The following is a 21756-nucleotide window of genomic DNA, read 5'->3' as shown; positions in this document are numbered from 1 at the left end:
TCACACTCCTGACTTGTGCCCTTGTAGATGGTGGACAGGCTTTGGGAGGGGGGGAGTCAGGAGGTGAGTGACTCTCTGCAGGATTCCCAGCCTCTGACCTGCTCTTGTAGCCGCAGTGTTTATATGGCTGGTCCCAGTTCAGTTTCTGGTCAATGGTAACCCCCAGGATGTTGATAGTGGGGGGGATTCAGCGATGGTGATGCCATTGAACATCAAGGGGGAGATGGTTGGATTCTCTCTTGTTGGAAAGATGGTTGTTGCCTGGCACTTGTGTGTGGCGCGAATGGTTACTTGCCACTTGTCCACCCCGATCCTGGATGATTGAAGGCACGTGTACCCCCTGCCCAGGTGCCCACTTTCCCTGTGTCACGTTGAACACTACCCCAGGAGAAACACTGACGTCTGTTTGTTTTTGTCCCTCTTGCAGTGCGGAGCCACGCGTGTGAACCAGACCAGTTCAGCAAACCCGGGGGCTGCTCCGACATCTGCCTGCTGGGGAACAGTCACAAGTCCCGGACCTGTCGCTGCCGATCTGGATTCAGCCTGGGGAGCGACGGGAAGTCCTGTAAGAGTAAGTGTCCCCCGCCCCCCAACCCCGGCGGGCTTACCGGCTCGGGGAGATTCCTCCGGCCCCTGTCGCCCTCTCTTGTTCTCTGCAACCGAGATCTCCGCGCTTCTCCGATTCCGGCCTCTCTCCCATCCCCCCCACACCCCCCCGATTCCCCATCGCTCCACCATCGGCGGCCGTGCCTTCAGCTGCCTGGGGGGCCCCGAGCTCCCGAATTCCCTCCCTGAACCTCTTTGTCTCTGTCCGTCCCCCTCTCTGTACCCCTCTGCTTCTCTGTCTCTCTCCCTATTTGTCTCTGTCTCCTCTCTCCCTCCCTCCCTCCCTCCCTCCCTCTCTCCCTCTCTCCCTCTCTCCCTCTCTCCCTCTCTCCCTCTCTCCCTCCCCTCCCTCCCTCCCTCCCTCCCTCTCTCCCTCTCTCCCTCCCTCCCTCCCTCCCTCTCTCCCTCTCTCCCTCCCTCCCTCCCTCCCTCCCTCCCTCCCTCCCTCCCTCCCTCCCTCCCTCCCTCCCTCCCTCCCTCCCTCTCTCCCTCCCTCCCTCTCTCCCTCTCTCCCTCTCTCCCTCTCTCTCTCTCTCTCTCCCCCCCTCTCCCCCTGTCTCTCTCTCTATGTCTCTGTTCTCTCTATCTCTCTCTCTCTCTCTGTGTCTCTGTTCTCGCTCGCTCGCTCTCTCTCTCTCTCTCTCTCTCTCTCTCTCTGTCTCTCTCTCTCTCTCTCTCTCTCTCTCTGTCTCTCTCTCGCTCTCTCTCTCTCTCTCTCTGTCTCTCTCTGTCTCTCTCTCTCTCTCTCTCTCTCTCTCTCTGTCCTCTCTCGCTCTCTCTCTCTCTCTCTCTCTCTCTCTCTCTGTCTCTCTCTCTCTCTCTCTCTCTCTCTCTCTCTCTCTCTCTCTCTCTGTCTCTCTCTCGCTCTCTCTCTCTCTGTCTCTCTCTCTGCCTCTCTCTCTGCCCTCTTTCTCTCTGTCTCTCTCTGCCTCTTTCTCTCTGTCTCTCTCTCTGCCTCTCTCTCTCTGTCTCTCTCTCTCTCTGCCTCCTCCTCCTCTCTCTCTGCCTCTCTCCCCTCTCTCCAGCCCCCTCCCCTGTACACCCACGGCCCCCGGTCTGTCTGATTTCCTTAGTGCGAGAGCTTCACCCCACCCCCAACCCATCTCCTGCCTTACCTGCCCTCTCCAAAATCAGCATCTTATTCACAGCTTGCCCCACATGCCCTCAGCGCTGTTCCTCCGACAGTGCGGGGCTCCCTCAGTCCTGACCCTCCAACAGTGCGGCGCTCCCTCAGCGCTGAACCTCTGACAGTGCGGCGCTCCCTCAGCGCTGACCCTCCGACAGTGCGGCGCTCCCTCAGCGCTGACCCTCCGACAGCGCGGCGCTCCCTCAGCGCTGACCCTCCGACAGTGCGGCTCTCCCTCAGCACTGACCCTCCGACAGTGCGGCGCTCCCCCAGCACTGACCCTCCGACAGTGCGGCGCTCCCTCAGCACTGACCCTCCGACAGTGCGGCGCTCCCTCAGCACTGACCCTCCAACAGTGCGGCGCTCCCTCAGCGCTGACCCTCCGACAGTGCGGCGCTCCCTCAGCGCTGTCCCTCCGACAGTGTTGTGGCCCTTTCTGTTTAGGAATACGACATGTTGAATGGGAGATATAAAGTCAGTGTTGCCTTTTTTGACGGATAGCCTTAACCGCTGTCCAAATAAGCGTCTCGAATTACATCGCTGATGGGGCCTGGATGTGGTCCAAACAAAGGTTCATTCAGGGTCAGGACCTGATTGCACAATGAGCTCTTCAGATTAGGTTTTGGCCCTTTGTCCTTTCTATATTTTTCTCTCTCTCTCCCATTTTTGTCCGTCCTCTGAATCCCCGTTCCTCTCCTCACCCCGCACCCCCTCTCCCTCACTGCTGGCTGATCACCACCCGTTCCCCTGACAGTGAGAGGTGCCAAGAGGAAATGCTGTCAGAATCGGCGGACGGACGTACAGACGAGTTAGGAATAGGCCACTCAGCCCCTCCAGCCTGCTCTGCCATTCAGTCGGAGCATGGTTGGTCTGATTGTAACCTCAGCCCCCACCTTCCCCCCCCCTCCCTCCCTCCATACCCTCTGATTCCCTTGGAAGAGAATTCCGCGGACTGACCACCCTCCGAGAGATGAAATCCCTCCTTATCACCGTCTGGGAACCCTGATTCTGAAACTGTGCCCCCCTCGTTCTAGATTCCCCCATTGACCACCTTAACTCCACTTTCCTGCCTGTTTACACCCTCCTCCCCCATAACCCTCGACCCCCTCGTCGATCACAAACCCGTCTCACTCGGCCTCGAATATATTCACTGACCCGGCCTCCGCTGCTCTCTTGGGGGGGGGAAGAGAATTCCACAGACTGACCACCCTCTGAGAGAAGAAATTCCTCCTCGTCTCCGTCTTCAATGGGAGACCCCTTATTCTAGAAACTGTGCCCCACTCCCCCCCCCCAGGTTCTAGATTCCCCCACGAGGTAGGGAGGGGGGAAACATCCTCTCAGCATCCACCCTGTCAAACCCCCTCCTCCTCCTCTCAGAATCTGATCTGTTTCAATAAGATCACCTCTCGTTCTTCTAAACTCCCAACGGGGGGGACAGGGCCCCAACCTGCTCAACCTTTCCCCGTGAGACAAACCCCCCCTTCGTCCCAGGGATCAGCCCCAGTGAACCTTCTCCCAACGGCCTCCAATGCCAGTACGTCCCCCTCCCTTAAGTAAGGAGACCAGGAACTGGACCCAGGGCTCCGGGTGTGGTCTCACCAACGCCCCGTACAGCTGGAGCAAGACTCCCCCCTGACTTTTATACTCCATCCACCCCCCTTGTAATAAAGGCTGACGTTCCATTGGCCTTCCTGACACTCGCTGTACCTGCACACTGACTGTTTAATGACTCATGTACCAGGACGCCCAGATCCCTCCGCACTGCAGCGTCCTGCAGTTTGGATCGTTGATTACCCTGTGCACGCGTTCCCCCCGTATCCTCCTTAACCCTCACGGACGTTCTGAACTCCCTCCTAAATGCATTCACCCAGGCGCAGAAACCCCCTGGCATTTCAAAGGCTCACGGTCGGATCGCTCTTTAGGGAGGGAGAATGCGCGCGACGGAGAGACCCCGGTAACCTTTTCGCAGCCCGGTGAGGGTACCACGTCTCCGGGTTTCGGCCGAGCTCGGCGACACTTTGACCCATCGCCGTCCACGTTGAGTTTAGAAGAACGAGAGGTGATCTTATTGAAACAGATCAGATTCTGAGAGGAGGAGGAGGGGGGTTTGACAGGGTGGATGCTGAGAGGATGTTTCCCTCCCCCCCAACCCCTCGTGGGGGAATCTAGAACGAGGGAGGAGGGAGGGGGACACAGTTTCAGAATAAGGGGTCTCCCATTGAAGACGGAGACGAGGAGGAATTTCTTCTCTCAGAGGGTGGTCAGTCTGTGGAATTCTCTCCCCCCTCAGAGAGAGCAGCGGAGGCCGGGTCAGTGAATATATTCGAGGCCGAGTCAGACGGGTTTCTGATCGACGAGGGAGTCGAGGGTTATGGGGGGACAGGCAGGAAAGTGGAGTTAAGATCACAGTCAGATCAGCCCTGATCTTATTGATCGGGGGAGCAGGTTCAAGGGGCCGAATGGCCTCCTCCTGTTCCTGTGTCACCGGGGGATGAGGGGACTTCAGTTCACGTGGAGGGGACTGGAGAAGCTGGGATTGTTCTCCTTAGAGCAGAGAAGGTTAAGGGAGGGAGGATGAGGGGACTTCAGTTCACGTGGAGGGGACTGGAGAAGCTGGGATTGTTCTCCTTAGAGCAGAGAAGGTTAAGGGAGGGAGGATGAGGGGACTTCAGTTCACGTGGAGGGGACTGGAGAAGCTGGGATTGTTCTCCTTAGAGCAGAGAAGGTTAAGGGAGGGAGGGAGGGGGGGGGAGATTGAATCGAGGGGTTCGAAATCACGAAGGGGGTGCGGTTTGGGGTAGAGTAGGAGAGGGAGAGACTGTTTCCCAGTGGGCGGGAGGGTCGGTAACCAGAGGGGACACAGATTGAAGAGAATCAGGGACAGAACCAGAGGGTGGGGGTGGGTGGGAGGGGGAGATGAGGAGAATTATTTTTTATAAACACAGCGAGTTGTTGTGATCTGGAAGGCGCTGCCTGAAAGGGCGATGGAAGCAGATTCAATAGGAGGGGGGGAATCGGATAAATACCGGAAGGGGAGGAAATTTGGAGGGATATTGGTGGGGGAGGGGACAGAGCAAGGGATGGGCGGGGAAGAGTGGGGACTAATTGGATAGATCCTTCAACGAGCTGGCATACGCCCGATGGGCCGAATGGCCTCTCTTCCCCCCCCCCCCGTTGCTGTATTTTTAACGTGTCCGCGGTTTCCCTCCCGCAGAGCCGGACCACGAGCTGTTCCTGGTCTACGGGAAGGGCCGGCCCGGCATCATCCGAGGCATGGACGTGAACGCCAAAGTGCCGGACGAGTACATGATCCCCATCGAGAACCTCATCAACCCCCGCGCCCTGGACTTCCACGCCGAGACCGGCTACATCTACTTCGCCGACACCACCAGCTACCTGATCGGCCGCCAGAAGATCGACGGCACCGAGCGCGAGACCATACTGAAAACCGGTGAGGGGCAGCGCCGCCGCCGGCGGGGGGAGGGGGTGGCGGGAGTGCTGTTTTTCCACATTCGTGATTGGCGTGAAGCCCACCGGCGTAGCATTCAGCAAGGGGAGGTGGCGACAGACTCAGGGACAGGGTACGTGGGCGGGCGTGTGGCTGACGAGATTCAACGGGAGAAAGGTGGCTTTTTGGCGGGACCCATTAGGAGAGACCGCACTTGCCTCGAGGTCGAAATTTTAAAGGTCTGCAGGAAGAGTGAGACCTTGGGGATGGTGTCTTGGTGGGACCAATTAGGAGAGACCGCACTTGCCTCGAGGTCGAAATTGAAAGTTCCGCAGGAAGAGCGAGACCTTGGGGGTGGGAGGCAGTGTTCGTGTGCAAACCCTTGAAGGTGGCAGGGCAGCTTCATAAAGCCTACGGGGAGGTGGCGCAGTGGTAACCTCACTGGACAAGTAACCCAGAGGACCAGACTAACACTCCTGGAACACGGGTTCAAATCCCACCCCGGCCGCTGGTGGAGTTTAAGTTCAGTTAATAAAACCTGGAATCGAGAGCGAGTCTCAGTCACGGTGACCGTGACAACGATCATCGATTGTCAGTAAAAACCCGTCTGGTTCACTAACGTCCCCTTTAGGGGAGGGGAAATCTGCCGTCCTTATCCCCCGGTCTGGCCCTACACGTGACTCCAGACCCACGCGCGCGCACACACAGCGATGTGGTTGACTCTGAACTGTCCCCTCTGAAATGGTAGAGCGAGACACTCAGTTCAAGGGGGCAATTAGGGATGGGCAACCAATGCTCGCCCACATCCCATGAAAAAGTAAAATCGCTGCTTTATCCCCATAGGAAGGATGTCGAGGGTCTCGGAGAGGGTGCGGAGGGAGATTGACCAGAACGGGAGCCCTGCGGGGGGGAGGAGGAGGGGACTTCAGTTCACGTGGAGGGACTGGAGAAGCTGGGATTGTTCTCCTTAGAGCAGAGAAGGTTAAAGGAGATGGGAGGGGGGGAGATTGAATCGAGGGGTTCAAAATCACGAAGGGGGGTGGTTTGGGGTAGAGTAGGAGAGGGAGAGACTGTTTTCAGTGGGCGGGAGGGTCGGTAACCAGAGGGGACACAGATTGAAGAGAATCGGGAACAGAACCAGAGGGTGGGGGTTGGGTTGGGGAGGGAGATGAGGAGAATTATTTTTTATAAACACAGCGAGTTGTTGTGATCTGGAAGGCGCTGCCTGAAAGGGCGGTGGAAGCAGATTCAATAGGAGGAGGGGAGTCGGATAAATACTGGAAGGGGAAGAATTTACCGGGATGTGGGTGGGGGGGTGGGGTGGGGAAGAGCTGGGAGGGGTGGGGAGAGTGGGGACGAATTGCATTGATCTTGAAGAGTTGGTGCAGACTGTTCTTATTTCTGAGTTTCATGTCGTCCCCCCCCAACCACCACCCCCCCCCCCGTCTCCGTCTCCGTCTGCTGTCTGCGGCCGAAGGACTGAACAACGTGGAGGGCGTGGCTGTGGACTGGATGGCCAACAACCTTTACTGGACAGACGACGGCCCGAAGAAGACCATCAGCGTGGCGAGGCTGGAGAAGGCCTCGCAAACCAGAAAGACCCTCATCCAGGGGAAGATGACCCACCCACGGGCCATCGTGGTCGACCCGTTACACGGGTAAGTGTCAACGTGCCAAGCCGCAATAATCCTGGGGGGTTACCATTGACCGGAAACTGAGCCGGGCCAGCCACATCAATATTGTGGCTACAGGAGTCGGTAGTTAGCTCAGGCAAAGGAGAGCCAATGAATGTTATCTACTTGGACTTCCAGAAGGCCTTTGAGAAGGTGCCGCCCAGGAGGCTGCTCAGTAAGATAAGAGCCCATGGTGTTAGAGGCAAGGTACTAGCATGGATAGAAGATTGGCTGTCTGGCAGGAGGCAGAGAGTGGGGATAAGGGGGTCCTTCTCAGGATGGCAGCCGGTGACTAGTGGAGTTCCGCAGGGGTCAGTTGTGGGACCACAACTTTTCACTTTATACATTAATGATCTAGATGAAGGAACTGAGGGCATCCTGGCTAAGTTTGCAGATGATACAAAGATAGGTGGAGGGACAGGTAGTATTGAGGAGGCGGGGAGGCTGCAGAAGGATTTGGACGGGTTAGGAGAATGGGCAAAGAAGTGGCAGATGGAATACAACGTGGGGAAGTGTGAGGTCATGCACTTTGGTAGGAAGAATAGAGGCATAGACTATTTTCTAAATGGGGAGAGAATTCAGAAATCTGGAGTGCAAAGGGACTTGGGAGTCCTAGTCCAGGATTCTCTTAAGGTTAACTTGCAGGTTGAGTCGGTAGTTAGGAAGGCAAATGCAATGTTGGCATTTATTTCGAGAGGACTAGAATATAAAAGCAGGGATGTGCTGCTGAGGCTTTATAAGGCTCTGGTCAGACCACATGTAGAATATTGTGAGCAATTTTGGGCCCCGTATCTCAGGAAGGATGTGCTGGCCCTGGAGAGGGTCCAGAGGAGGTTCACAAGAACGATCCCAAGAATGAAAGGCTTAACATACGAGGAACGTTTGAGGACTCTGGGTCTATACTCAATGGAGTTTAGAAGGATGAGGGGGGATCTGATTGAAACTTACAGAATACTGAAAGGCCTGGATAGAGTGGACGTGGGGAAGATGTTTCCATTAGTAGGAGAGACTAGGACCCGAGGGCACAGCCTCAGAGTAAAGGGAAGACCTTTTAGATCAGAGATGAGGAGAAACTTCTTTAGCCAGAGAGTGGTGAATCTATGGAATTCATTGCCACAGAAGGCTGTGGGAGGCCAGGTCATTGAGTGTATTTAAGACCGAGATAGATAGGTTCTTGACTGGTAAGGGGATCAAAGGTTACGGGGAGAAGGTGGGGTTGAGAAACTTATCAGCCATGATTGAATGGCAGAGCAGACTCAGTGGGCCGAATGGCCTAATTTCTGCTCCTAGGTCTTATGGTCTTATAAGAGCAGGTCAGAGGCTGGGAATCCTGCAGAGAGTCACTCACCTCCTGACTCCCCCCAAAGCCTGTCCACCATCGACAAGGCACAAGTCAGGAGTGTGATGGAGTACTCCCCACTTGCCTGGATGAGTGCAGCTCCCACAACACTCGAGAAGCTCGACACCGTCCAGGACAAAGCAGTCCCGCTCGATGGGCACCCTAACCACAAACATTCATTCCCTCCACCACCGACGCACAGGGGCAGCAGTGTGTGTACCATCTACAAGATGCACTGCAGCAACTCGCCAAGGGCCCTTTCGACAGCGCCGCCCAAACCCACGACCTCTACCGTCTAGAAGGACGAGGGCAGCAGACACATGGGGAACACCACCACCTGCAAGTTCCCCTCCCGAGCCACTCACCATCCCGACTTGGGAATATAATCGGCCGTTTCTTCACTGTCGCCGGGTCAAAATCCTGGAACTCCCTCTCTAACAGCGCCGTGGGTGTCCCTACACCACATGGGGACTGCAGCGGTTCAAGAGAGCGGCTCACCCCCCACCTTCTCAAGGGGCAAATAAGGATGGGCAATGAATGTTGGCCTGGCCAGTGATGTCCGGACCTCGTGTAAAAGTAAAATATTCTGTGGCTGCCCCTAAGGCAGGTTGCGTGTCCAGCGATGAGAGAGGGGTTGGGGGGTGCCTGTACTTTTAACAACAGGCGCTATGTAGTCTTAGGGTGGGGACTGTACTGACCTTGGCTCTCTCTGTCTCTGTGTGTTGGGAAGCTGGCTGTACTGGACAGACTGGGAGGAGGACCCGAAGGACACCAGGAGAGGCAAGATCGAACGGGCTTGGATGGACGGAACCAACCGGAATGTCTTTGTGACCTCCAAGACCATTCTCTGGCCGAACGGCTTGAGCCTGGACAGCCAGAAGGGCATCCTGTACTGGTGCGAGGCCTACTACGACCGCATCGAGAGGATCTTCCTGAACGGCACTGACCGCCGGGTGAGGAGGGTGACCGGCCGCGTGGCGCATGTGTCGCTGGAGCTTTGCGCATAGTCCGGAGCGCTGAGGGAGTGCCGCGCTGTCGGAGGGTCAGCGCTGAGGGAGCGCCGCACTGTGGGAGGGTCAGCGCTGAGGGAGCGCCGCACTGTGGGAGGGTCAGCGCTGAGGGAGCGCCGCACTGTGGGAGGGTCAGCGCTGAGGGAGCGCCGCACTGTGGGAGGGTCAGCGCTGAGGGAGCGCCGCACTGTCAGAGCCTCCTCCACATTCTACAACCTTCCCTATCTCTGTAACCTCCTCCAGCCCCTACAACCCTCCCCATCTCTGTAACCTCCTCCAGCCCCTACAACCCTCCCTATCTCTGTCACCTCCTCCGGCCCCTACAACCCTCCCTATCTCTGTAACCTCCTCCAGCCCCTACAACCCTCCCTATCTCTGTCACGTCCTCCGGCCCCTACAACCCTTGGCGGCCGTGCCTTAAGCTGCCTGAACCCCCCTCTCTGTCCCTCTCTCTCTCTCTCTCTCTCTCTCTCTCTCTCTCTGCCTCTCTCTCTCTCTCTGTCTCTCTCTGTCCCTCTCTCTCTCTGCCTCCCTCTCTCTGTCTGCCTCCCTCTCTCTCTCTCTCTCTGCCTCTCTCTCTCTCTCTGCCTCTCTCTCTCTCTCTGCCTCTCTTTCTCTCTGCCTCTCTTTCTCTCTGCCTCTCTTTCTCTCTGCCTCTCTCTCTCTCTGCCTCTCTCTCTCTCTGCCTCTCTCTCTCTCTGCCTCTCTCTCTCTCTGCCTCTCTCTCTCTCTGCCTCTCTCTCTCTCTGCCTCTCTCTCTCTCTCTCTGTCTCTCTCTCTGTCTGCCTCTCTCTCTGTCTGCCTCTCTCTCTGTCTGCCTCTCTCTCTGTCTGCCTCTCTCTCTCTGCCTCTCTCTCTCTCTGCCTCCCTGTCTCTGCCTCCCTGTCTCTGCCTCCCTGTCTCTGCCTCCCTGTCTCTGCCTCCCTGTCTCTGCCTCCCTGTCTCTGCCTCCCTGTCTCTGCCTCCCTGTCTCTGCCTCCCTGTCTCTGCCTCCCAGTCTCTGCCTCCCTGTCTCTGCCTCCCTGTCTCTGCCTCCCTGTCTCTGCCTCCCTGTCTCTGCCTCCCTGTCTCTGCCTCCCTGTCTCTGCCTCCCTGTCTCTGCCTCCCTGTCTCTGCCTCCCTGTCTCTGCCTCGCTGTCTCTGCCTCGCTGTCTCTGCCTCGCTGTCTCTGCCTCGCTGTCTCTGCCTCGCTGTCTCTGCCTCGCTGTCTCTGCCTCGCTGTCTCTGCCTCGCTGTCTCTGCCTCGCTGTCTCTGCCTCGCTGTCTCTGCCTCGCTGTCTCTGCCTCGCTGTCTCTGCCTCGCTGTCTCTGCCTCGCTGTCTCTGCCTCCCTGTCTGTCTCTCTCTCTCTCTCTCTCTCTGTCTCTCTCTCTGTCTCTCTCTCTGTCTCTCTCTCTGTCTCTCTCTCTCTCTCTCTCTCTCTCTCTCTCTCTCTCTCTCTTTCTCTCTCTGTCTCTCTCTCTCTGTCTGTCTCTCTCTCTCTCTCTCTGTCTGTCTGTCTCTCTCTCTCTCTCTGTCTCTCTCTCTCTCTGTCTGTCTCTCTCTCTCTGTCATTCTTTCTTTCTCTCTCTGCCTCTGTGTTTGTGTGTCTCTCTCACTCGTTCACTTGGTCTTCCTCCCTCAGTCAGTGTACGAGCGGGGAGAGCTCAGCCATCTGTTTGGCCTTTCTCTCTCTCTCTCTCTCTCCCTGTCTCTCTCACTCATTCCCTCTCTCTTCCTCCCTCAGTCAGTGTATGAGCGGGGCGAGCTCAGTCACCCGTTTGGCTTCACTCACTACGGCAACTTCCTCTTCTGGACCGAGTACCGGAGCGGCAACATCTACCGCCTGGACCTGGCCTCCAAGGTGGTGACCCTGCTGAGGAGTGAGAGACCCCCCACCTTCGAGATCCGCATGTACGACGCACAGCAGCAGCAAGGTAACCCACCCCCTCCCCGCCAGCGTCGGACTGTCTGGCTGCCCCCCTCGGTACACGGGGAAGACCTGGAGATTACTATTTCTCAAACTCTTTGCATCGCGCTAACTGCAGGGACAGGAGGAGGCCATTTGGCCCGTCAAGGCTGCTCCACCATTCAGTACGATCGTGGCTGACCTTAGACTTCACTTTCCCCCCCCCCGCTCCCCCTCTCTCCCTCTCTCTCCCCGAGACCCCTTCTCCCCTGCCTGCTCCCCCTCTCTCTCCCCGAGACCCCAAATATCCGTCCACCCCAGCCTTAAATGTCTTCACCGACAGGGCGTCCACAACCCTCTGGGGTGGGGAATTCCACAGATTCACAGCCCTTTGAGCGAAGACATTTCTCCTCATCTCAGTCCTAAATGACCGGCCCCTTATCCCGAGACTGTGCCCCCCTCTCTCTCTCTCTCGTGCCCCTCCCATACTCTGTGTTTTATATTCCCCCCCCACCCCCTGACCAGCGGGAACGATCTCTCAGCGTCCACCCCGGTCAAACCCCCTTCAGGATCTTGTAGGTTTCGATGGGGTCGCCGCTCGTTCTTCCAAACTCCGGGGAATATCGGCCCAGTTGACTCAGCCCCCTCATCACCGGACACCCCAACCCCCAACCCGCCTCGTCCCCAAGGGACCAATCTAGTGACCCTTCACTGCACCGTCTCCAACGCGAGTCTGTCCTTCCTTAAATGCGGAGACCAAAACTGTTCACACTGCTCCAGATGTGGTCTCACCGACACCCTGTACAACTGGAGCCAGACTCCTTTACTCCTGCTCTCCAGTCCCCTGGGAATAAAGACCAACAGGTTATTCCCCTTCCTAGTCACTCGCCGCACCTGAATGTTATCCCTCTGCTCTGTAGCAGGAGGGCTGTCACCTCGGACCAGGGCCGTTCAGGCAGGTTCTGTGCCGTCCAGTTCAAAATGTTGATGGATTCACTACCCAGCCCAGCCTCAACCCCCTGACCCCAGAAACGGAGGGTGACTGAACAGCACAGGAACAGGCCATTCGGCCCCTCTGCCCCGTGTTGATGTTTCTGCTCCACACAAGTCTCCTCCCGCTTCCCTTCCCCACCAGTTCATCTCCCCCCATCACCCTATCCTCCTATTCCTTTCCCCCTCGTGTGTTTATCCAGCTTCACCCCCCTCCTTCAATACATCGACGCTATTCACCTCGACCACTCCCCGTGGCAGCGAGTCCCGCATTCTCCCCCACTCCCCGTGGGAGCGAGTCCCACATTCTCCCCACTCCCCGTGGGAGCGAGTCCCACCTTCTCCCCCACTCCCCGTGGGAGCGAGTCCCGCATTCTCCCCACTCCCCGCGGGAGCGAGTCCCGCATTCTCCCCACTCCCCGCGGGAGCGAGTCCCACATTCTCCCCCGCTCCCCGTGGGAGCGAGTCCCACATTCTCCCCCACTCCCCGTGGGAGTGAGTCCCACATTCTCCCCCACTCCCCGTGGGAGCGAGTCCCACATTCTCCCCACTCCCCATGGGAGCGAGTCCCACATTCTCCCCGCTCCCCGTGGGAGCGAGTCCCGCATTCTCCCCATGGGAGCGAGTCCCACATTCTCCCCGCTCTCTGTGGGAGCGAGTCCCACATTCTCCCCACTCCCCGTGGGAGCGAGTCCCACGTTCTCCCCGTGGGAGCGAGTCCCACAATCTCCCCGCTCCCCGCGGGAGCGAGTCCCACCTTCTCCCCGCTCCCCGGGTAAAGAAGTTTCTCCTGAATTCCCCCGATTGGGTTTAATACTGATCGTCTTATATCGATGGCCCCCGAGTTCTGGTCTCTCTCTCTCTCCCCATCCCCACAACTGGAAACATCTTCTCTTCATCTACCCTATCGAGACTCTTTCGTCATTTTAAAGAGCTCGATCAGGTCACCCCCTCAGCCTTCTCTTTTCTAGAGAAAAGAGTCCCAGCCTGTTCATTGTTTCCTCGTAGCTGTAACTGTTTAGTTCCTCCCATCACTGAATCCCCCACTATCAACATCCTGGGGCTTACCATTGACCAGAAACTGAACTGGGACCAACCATATAAATACTGTGGCTACAAGAGCAGGTCAGAGGCTGGGAATCCTGTGGAGAGTCACTCACCTCCTGACTCCCCCCAAAGCCTGTCCACCATCTATAAGGCACAAGTCAGGAGTGTGATGGAATACTCCCCACTTGCCTGGATGAGTGCGGCTCCCACAACACTCGAGAAGCTCGACACCGTCCAGGACAAAGCAGCCCCGCTCGATGGGGCACCCCATCCACAAACATTCACTCCCTCCACCACCACCGACGCACAGGGGCAGCAGCGTGTGTACCATCTACAAGATGCACTGCAGCAACTCGCCAAGGGCTCCTTCGACAGCGCCGCCCAAACCCACGACCTCTACCATCTAGAAGGACGAGGGCAGCGGACACATGGGGAACACCACCGCCTGCAAGTTCCCCCTCCCGAGCCACTCACCATCCCGACTTGGGAATATATCGGCCGTTCCTTCACTGTCACCGGGTCAAAATCCTGGAACTCCCTCCCTAACAGCGCCGTGGGTGTACCTACACCACACACGGGGACTGCAGCGGCTCAAGAAGGCAGTTCACCACCCCCACCTTCTCAAGGGGCAATTAGGGATGGGCAATAAACGCTGGGCCCAGCCCAGCGACGCCCACATCCCTGTGAATGAATGAAGGAAGTTGTTTTGACCTCTGTTAATCGCCCTGACATCAGTGGAAACGGTTAGAGGATAAGTGCTGACTGGCAGAATGGAAGTGGTAAGTTCTGGTATCCGATGCGTAGGAACCAGCTTTGGGAAGTGGTTAGGGCTTTGGTTTTTCAGCCTCTCACGTGGCTCAGAAATGGTCAGTGGTTTACTTCCCTCTGTCGCTGCCCTTGGTGCACAGGCCTCGCGTTCCCTTCTGCGCTGTGCAGGAGGCCATTCAGCCCATCCTCACTGTGCCGGCTCTTCGAACGATCTGTCCAATTAGTCCCCGCTCTCCCATCTGCTCTTCCCCCCCCACCCCTCCACTCTACATGTCCCGGCAAATTTTCCCCCTTAACCTTCTCTGCTCTAAGGAGAACAATCCCAGCTTCTCCAGTCCCCTCCACGTGAACTGAAGTCCCCTCATCCTCCCCCCTGGTACCCCCTCCCTCCGCACCCTCTCCGAGATCCTCGACATCCTTCCTAAAGTGCGGGGCCCGGGATTGGGGACACGGGGTACTCCAGCTGGGGCCTAACCCGGTGTTTTATTAAGTGCGATGTCCAGTTTGGGTTAAAGTGGGTCGAGGCAGAATCAGCCCGCGTAGTGTTCGGCCCCTCGAGCCTGCTGCCCCATACAATCAGATCATGGCTGACCTCCTACCTCGACCCCACTTTTTACCCGCCCGATCCCTCGATCCCCTTAGTGCCCAGAAACCTATCACTGTCTGAGTCACGGATATACTCGTCAACGGGGCATCCACCGGGGTAGAGGACTCGAAAGGTTCACCCACCCACCCTCCGATTGAGGAATTCTCTCCCCGTCTCAGACCCCTTATCCTGATACTGCCCCACATCCCACCCCCACCCCCCCCACCCACCGAATCCCCACTTCCCGACCCCCCAGCCAGGGGGCAGGGCTGGGGCAAACAGCCTCTCTAGCGTCGACCCTGTCAAACCCGCTCCTCATTTTAGACGTTTCGAAGAGATCGCATCTCGTCCTTCTAACTCCAGAGAACGTTGGCCCGTTCCGCTCGATCTCTCAGGACAATCCCCCCTCATCCCGGGAATCGGTCCGGTGAACCTTCACTGCCTCCCCACCCCTCTCGGGCGAGCTTATCCAGGCGAGGAGACCGAGATGTGTCGCGGCGGGTTAAGACATTGTGGTTTTGTTTTTTGGGATGTTGAGCAGTGCTGATGATGATGTAGCGTGAGCAGCGCTGTGAGGGTTATTGAGGTAACAGGGGGTATACCTGTCTCTTCTGACTCCCCTCGCAGGTACTAACGCCTGCCGGGTGAATAACGGTGGCTGCAGCAGCCTCTGCCTGGCCACTCCGGGAGGACGATCGTGTGCCTGTGCTGAAGATCAGCTCCTCGACGAAGACAACGTCACCTGCAAGGGTAAGAGACCGAGGCGGTGAGGGAGGGGAGATGGGGGTTCGATCGGAGGGGTGGGTGCGGGGTTCGAGAGGGTTTCTCCTCACGCGGAACTGTGCACAGTGCTCCCAGTGTGGTTCTAACCCAGGGATACGGAGACCGGAACTGTGCACAGTGCTCCCAGTGTGATCTAACCCTGGGATACGGAGACCGGAACTGTGCACAGTGCTCCACGTGTGGTCTAACCCAGGGATACGGAGACCGGAACTGTGCACAGTGCTCCGAGTGTGGTCTAACCCAGGGATACAGAGACCGGAACTGTGCACAGTGCTCCCAGTGTGATCTAACCCAGGGATACAGATACCGGAACTGTGCACAGTGCTCCCAGTGTGGTCTAACCCAGGGATACAGAGACCGGAACTGTGCACAGTGCTCCGAGTGTGGTCTAACCCAGGGATACAGGGACTGGAACTGCGCACAGTGCTCCAAGTGTGGTCTAACCCAGGGATACGGAGACCAGAACTGTGCACAGTGCTGCCAGTGTGGTCTAACCCAGGGATATAGAGACAGGAACTGTGCACAGTGCTCCAAGTGTGGTCTAACTGAGGAATATAGAGACTGGAACTGTGCACAGTGCTCCGAGTGTGGTCTAACCCAGGGATACGGAGACCGGAACTGTGCACAGTGCTCCGAGTGTGGTCTAACCCAGGGTTACGGAGACCGGAACTGTGCACAGTGCTCCGAGTGTGGTCTAACCGAGGGATATGGAGACCGGAACTGTGCACAGTGCTCCGAGTGTGGTCTAACCCAGGGATACGGAGACCGGAACTGTGCACAGTGCTCCGAGTGTGGTCTAACCCAGGGATATGGAGACCGGAACTGTGCACAGTGCTCCGAGTGTGGTCTAACCCAGGGATACGGAGACCGGAACTGTGCACAGTGCTCCGAGTGTGGTCTAACCCAGGGATATGGAGACCGGAACTGTGCACAGTGCTCCGAGTGTGGTCTAACCCAGGGATACGGAGACCGGAACTGTGCACAGTGCTCCGAGTGTGGTCTAACCCAGGGTTACGGAGACCGGAACTGTGCACAGTGCTCCGAGTGTGGTCTAACCCAGGGATATGGAGACCGGAACTGTGCACAGTGCTCCGTGTGTGTGTGGTCTAACCGCGGTTTGGTACGTGTTCAGTGAAGGCCGTTTCCTGTATTGATCTGTGCGTTTTTGCCCCCTCCCATTGTAGCCAATCCTGCCTACATTCCTCCGCCCCTGTGCCAGCCGGGAGAATTCGCCTGCAAGAATCGGCGCTGCATCCAAGAGCGATGGAAGTGCGACGGGGACAATGACTGTCTGGACAACAGCGATGAAGTACCAGAGATCTGTCGTAGGTGTTTTATCAGCCGGGGCCTAGAGTACAAGAGCAGGGAGGCGTTGTTAAACCCCAGAACGCAGGAGAAACAGGAGCAGGAGTGGACAATTCGGCCCATCGAGCCTGCTCCACCATTCAGTACGATCGTGGCTGACCCTTGGCTCCACTTCCCCCCCCGCCCACCCTGCCCGCTCCCCCTCTCTCTCCCCGGGAGTACAAATATCCATCTACCCCAGCCTTAAATGTCTTCACCGATGGGTCATCCACAACCCTCTGGGGTGGGGAATTCCACAGATTCACAACCCTTGGAGCGAAGACCTTTCTCCTCATCTCAGTCCTAAACGACCGGCCCCTTATCCTGAGACTGTGCCCCCCTCTCTCTCTCTCGCCCCACCCCACCCCTCTCTCCGTGTTTTAGATTCCCCCGACCAGCGGGAACGATCTCTCAGCGTCCACCCCGGTCAAACCCCCTTCAGGATCTTGTAGGTTTCGATGGGGTCGCCGCTCGTTCTTCCAAACTCCGGGGAATATCGGACCAGTTGACTCAGCCCCCTCATCACCGGACACCCCAACCCCAACCCGCCTCATCCCCAAGGGACCAATCTAGTGACCCTTCACTGCACCGTCTCCAACGCGAGTCTGTCCTTCCTTAAGTGCGGAGACCAAAACTGTTCACACTGCTCCAGATGTGGTCTCACCAACACCCTGTACAACTGGAGCCAGACTCCTTTACTCCTGCTCTCCAATCCCCTGATAATGAAGACCAACCCACCATTCCCCTTCCTAATCGCTCTCTGCACCTCGTGCTAACGTTCTGCGTTCCTCGTAGGAGTACCCCCAGGACCCTCTCAACGTCAACAATTATACCTTTCTCACCTTTTTAAAAATAAGTGACCCCTGCTTTTCCAATCTTACAACCTTTGCTCTTCCCCACGTTGTAATCCATCCACCATCTTGTTGCTCCATCGCTTGACCCGTCTGGGTCTGTGACCTCCCCATGTCTCAGATCAGCTACTCGGTCATGATGTTGGAGAAGGGGTAAATATTGGCCCCTGGACACCGTGGGTTTTGGGGAGATGGGGGCAGGTGGGGAACCTTTACCCCGCCCTGGCTCTTCTCCCAAAGAGTTGCCATGGGATCTGCCTTTTTCAACCCCCCACCACCCGCCCCCACCCCACCGAAGGGCACTGAGAATTTTCCTGTGTTGAGTCATACCTGAGGGGGCGGACGGAGGCTGTGTTTAATGTCTCCGACAGCGCGGCGCTCCCTCAGCGCTGACCCTCCGACAGCGCGGCGCTCCCTCAGCACAGACCCTCCGACAGCGCGGCGCTCCCTCAGCGCTGACCTTCCGACAGTGCGGCGCTCCCTCAGCGCTGACCCTCCGACAGTGCGGCTCTCCCTCAGCACTGACCCTCCAACAGCGCGGCGCTCCCTCAGCGCTGACCCTCCGACAGTGCGGCGCTCCCTCAGCGCTGACCCACCGACAGTGCGGCGCTCCCTCAGCGCTGACCCTCCGACAGTGCGTCGCTCCCTCAGCGCTGACCCTCCGACAGTGCGGCTCTCCCTCAGCGCTGACCCTCCGACAGTGCGGCTCTCCCTCAGCACTGACCCTCCGACAGTGCGGCTCTCCCTCAGCACTGACCCTCCGACAGTGCGGCGCTCCCTCAGCGCTGACCCTCCGACAGTGCGTCGCTCCCTCAGCGCTGACCCTCCGACAGTGCGGCTCTCCCTCAGCGCTGACCCTCCGACAGTGCGGCTCTCCCTCAGCGCTGACCCTCCGACAGTGCGGCTCTCCCTCAGCACTGACCCTCCGACAGTGCGGCTCTCCCTCAGCACTGACCCTCCGACAGTGTGGCTCTCCCTCGGCGCTGACCCTCCGACAGCACGGCGCTCCCTCAGCGCTGACCCTCCGACAGTGCGGCGCTCCCTCAGCACTGACCCTCCGACAGTGCGGCGCTCCCTCAGCGCTGACCCTCCGACAGTGCGGCGCTCCCTCAGCACCGACCCTCCGACAGTGCGGCGCTCCCTCAGCGCTGACCCTCCGACAGTGCGGCACTCCCTCAGGGCCTGCTCCTCTCCCCTTTGCCTGTCTTGTTTTTGTGTTCTGATGGCTGAATGCTCTGGCTTCTCCTCCAGACCAGCACACGTGTCCCGCTGACCGCTTCAAATGCCAGAACAATCGCTGCATCCCCATCCGGTGGTTGTGCGATGGAGACAACGACTGTGGGAATAGCGAGGACGAGTCCAACGCCACCTGCTCAGGTAAGGCTAGGTCCTCGGGCAGCTCGCTTGTTGCTCCCTTGGACCCTCGGCGCTGTTAGGGAGGGAGTTCCAGGATTTTGTCCGTGTGGTGTAGGTACACCCACGGCGCTGTTAGGGAGGGAGTTCCAGGATTTTGTCCGTGTGGTGTAGGTACACCCACAGCGCTGTTAGGGAGGGAGTTCCAGGATTTTGTCCGTGTGGTGTAGGTACACCCACGGCGCTGTTAGGGAGGGAGTTCCAGGATTGTGACCCGGCGACAGTGAAGGAACGGCCGATATATTCCCAAGTCGGGATGGTGAGTGGCTCGGGAGGGGGAACTTGCAGGTGGTGGGTGTTCCCCGTGTGTCTGCTGCCCTCGTCCTTCTAGGTGGCAGAGGTCGAGTGTTTCTCGAGCCTGCTGCTGCAGGAAGAGGACGAGGCCACTCAGCCCCTCGACCCTGTCCTGCTATTTCACCGCGCAATAGCTCCCGACGCCCAGCGGAACTCCACTGAACATTCCGGAAGAGAGGCGACGTGTTGCCGGCCCCTTCTGCCCTCGCGCCCTTGCGGGACAAACGCAGGAACGCCAAATTTCGGACGATTGCAACGATTTACACCTCGGGGGCGGAATGGCGTTGGTCGTCGAGCGAGTTCCACTCCGATTGGCTGAGAGGTTGCCACGGAGAAGGCAGAGGGAGGAACCGTGGGTTTCCCAGGATCTCGGGGTCATTGGGGGGGGGGAAAAGGCGCGACATTGTGGAAGCTTTTTGCCTTGCACTCATCAGGACAGGGGCAAGTGGCACCAAACCTCAAAGGCGACAATGATTCATACCGCATGTGAAAAGATGGGTTGGCGAGCGAGACTTTGAGCGTCGGAGGCCGCGGTTGGTTAGCGCCGCTGCTGGCGCACTCTGGATTTGTTCCCCGGCTAAGTGCTGTCCAATCGGGGGGAGAAACACATCCCTCGTATGTGTGGCATCTGGGACTGATGCAGGATTTCTCTCAGCCTCACTTTCTTTCTTTCTCTCCCTCCTCCCCACCCACTCTAGCACGGACGTGTCCGCCCAACCAGTTCTCCTGCACCAACGGCCGGTGTATCCCGAACTCCTGGACGTGCGACCTGGATGACGACTGTGGCGATCGATCGGATGAACCCGCCTCCTGCGGTGTGTAGACAGTAAACTGCGCCACACCCCCCCCCCGCTCCCCCCGAGCGACCCAGGGGAGAATCGCTTCATCGGCGGCGGTGGTGGGGGTGGTCCATGCTCGCGCGAGGGCGAATCCTTGGTCAGAGAGCGCGGAAGGTGGTGGGAATCTTCCTGTGCGGCTTCCTGCTTTTTAGGAACAGGAGGAGGCCATTCAGCCCCTCTCCCCCTCCTCGAGCCTGTTACACAGGAACAGGAGGAGGCCATTCAGCCCCTCTCCTCAAGCCTGTTACACAGGAACAGGAGGAGGCCATTCAGCCCCTCTCCTCGAGCCTGTTACACAGGAACAGGAGGAGGCCATTCAGCCCCTCTCCTCGAGCCTGTTACACAGGAACAGGAGGAGGCCATTCAGCCCCTCTCCTCGAGCCTGTTACACAGGAACAGGAGGAGGCCATTCAGCCCCTCTCCCCCTCCTCAAGCCTGTTACACAGGAACAGGAGGAGGCCATTCAGCCCCTCTCCTCGAGCCTGTTACACAGGAACAGGAGGAGGCCATTCAGCCCCTCTCCTCGAGCCTGTTACACAGGAACAGGAGGAGGCCATTCAGCCCCTCCTCCCTCCTCGAGCCTGTTACACAGGAACAGGAGGAGGCCATTCAGCCCCTCTCCTCGAGCCTGTTACACAGGAACAGGAGGAGGCCATTCAGCCCCTCTCCTCGAGCCTGTTACACAGGAACAGGAGGAGGCCATTCAGCCCCTCCTCCCTCCTCGAGCCTGTTACACAGGAACAGGAGGAGGCCATTCAGCCCCTCTCCTCGAGCCTGTTACACAGGAACAGGAGGAGGCCATTCAGCCCCTCTCCTCGAGCCTGTTACACAGGAACAGGAGGAGGCCATTCAGCCCCTCTCCTCGAGCCTGTTACACAGGAACAGGAGGAGGCCATTCAGCCCCTCCTCCCTCCTCGAGCCTGTTACACAGGAACAGGAGGAGGCCATTCAGCCCCTCTCCTCGAGCCTGTTACACAGGAACAGGAGGAGGCCATTCAGCCCCTCTCCTCGAGCCTGTTACACAGGAACAGGAGGAGGCCATTCAGCCCCTCCTCCCTCCTCGAGCCTGTTACACAGGAACAGGAGGAGGCCATTCAGCCCCTCTCCTCCAGCCTGTTACACAGGAACAGGAGGAGGCCATTCAGCCCCTCTCCTCGAGCCTGTTACACAGGAACAGGAGGAGGCCATTCAGCCCCTCTCCTCGAGCCTGTTACACAGGAACAGGAGGAGGCCACTCAGTGAGTGCCCGACAGGCTTGTTAAATCTGTTGAACTCCTCGGGGCGCGGTGTTGGGGGGGGTGGGGGTGTGCAGCCGAGCTGCTGACGGTGACGCGTGCGAGGCTGTGTGTGGGTGGCGGGGAGAGTGTGACCTGGGTCTCCTTCTGTCTCCGCAGCTTACCCGACCTGCTTCCCTCTGACCCAGTTCACCTGCAACAACGGCCGCTGCATCAACATCAACTGGCGCTGTGATGCTGGTGAGTGTGTCGACGCTCTCTCCCTCCGTCTGTCTGTCCGTCTGTCCTGTTCACTGCTGTCGGGGCCGGTAGCGGCAGCAGGGAGTTGCTCCAAGAGGCGGTGGTTGGGGTTGGGGTTGCAGAGAGAGAGAGAGAGAAGGGGGTTAGAGTGAGAGAGAAGGGGGTTAGAGAGAGAGAGAAGGGGGTTAGAGAGAGAGAGAAGGGGGTTAGAGAGAGAGAGAAGGGGGTTAGAGAGAGAGAGAAGGGGGTTAGAGAGAGAGAGAAGGGGGTTAGAGAG

At 58.2% G+C, this 21756-nt stretch overlaps 1 protein-coding gene across 1 annotated transcript; it reads left to right on the top strand.

Moving 5' to 3' along the window:
- Positions 1 to 427: 427 nt before the first annotated feature.
- Positions 428 to 21479, top strand: LOC144678228 (low-density lipoprotein receptor-related protein 1-like; the record flags this gene model as incomplete). Its single annotated transcript, XM_078538090.1, has 10 exons — positions 428 to 571; positions 4947 to 5183; positions 6658 to 6838; positions 8923 to 9145; positions 10928 to 11117; positions 15108 to 15230; positions 16448 to 16588; positions 18710 to 18835; positions 19864 to 19980; positions 21399 to 21479. Coding segments are annotated over 10 exons (1563 nt in total), but the record flags the coding sequence as incomplete, so codon positions are not given.
- Positions 21480 to 21756: the final 277 nt, after the last annotated feature.

The sequence above is a fragment of the Cetorhinus maximus genome, unplaced genomic scaffold (assembly GCF_964194155.1).
Source record: "Cetorhinus maximus unplaced genomic scaffold, sCetMax3.hap1.1 HAP1_SCAFFOLD_3834, whole genome shotgun sequence".
Lineage (NCBI taxonomy): Eukaryota > Metazoa > Chordata > Chondrichthyes > Lamniformes > Cetorhinidae > Cetorhinus > Cetorhinus maximus.
The sequence above is the reverse complement of the archived record's forward strand: the minus strand, read 5'-3'. Positions and strand labels throughout refer to the sequence as shown.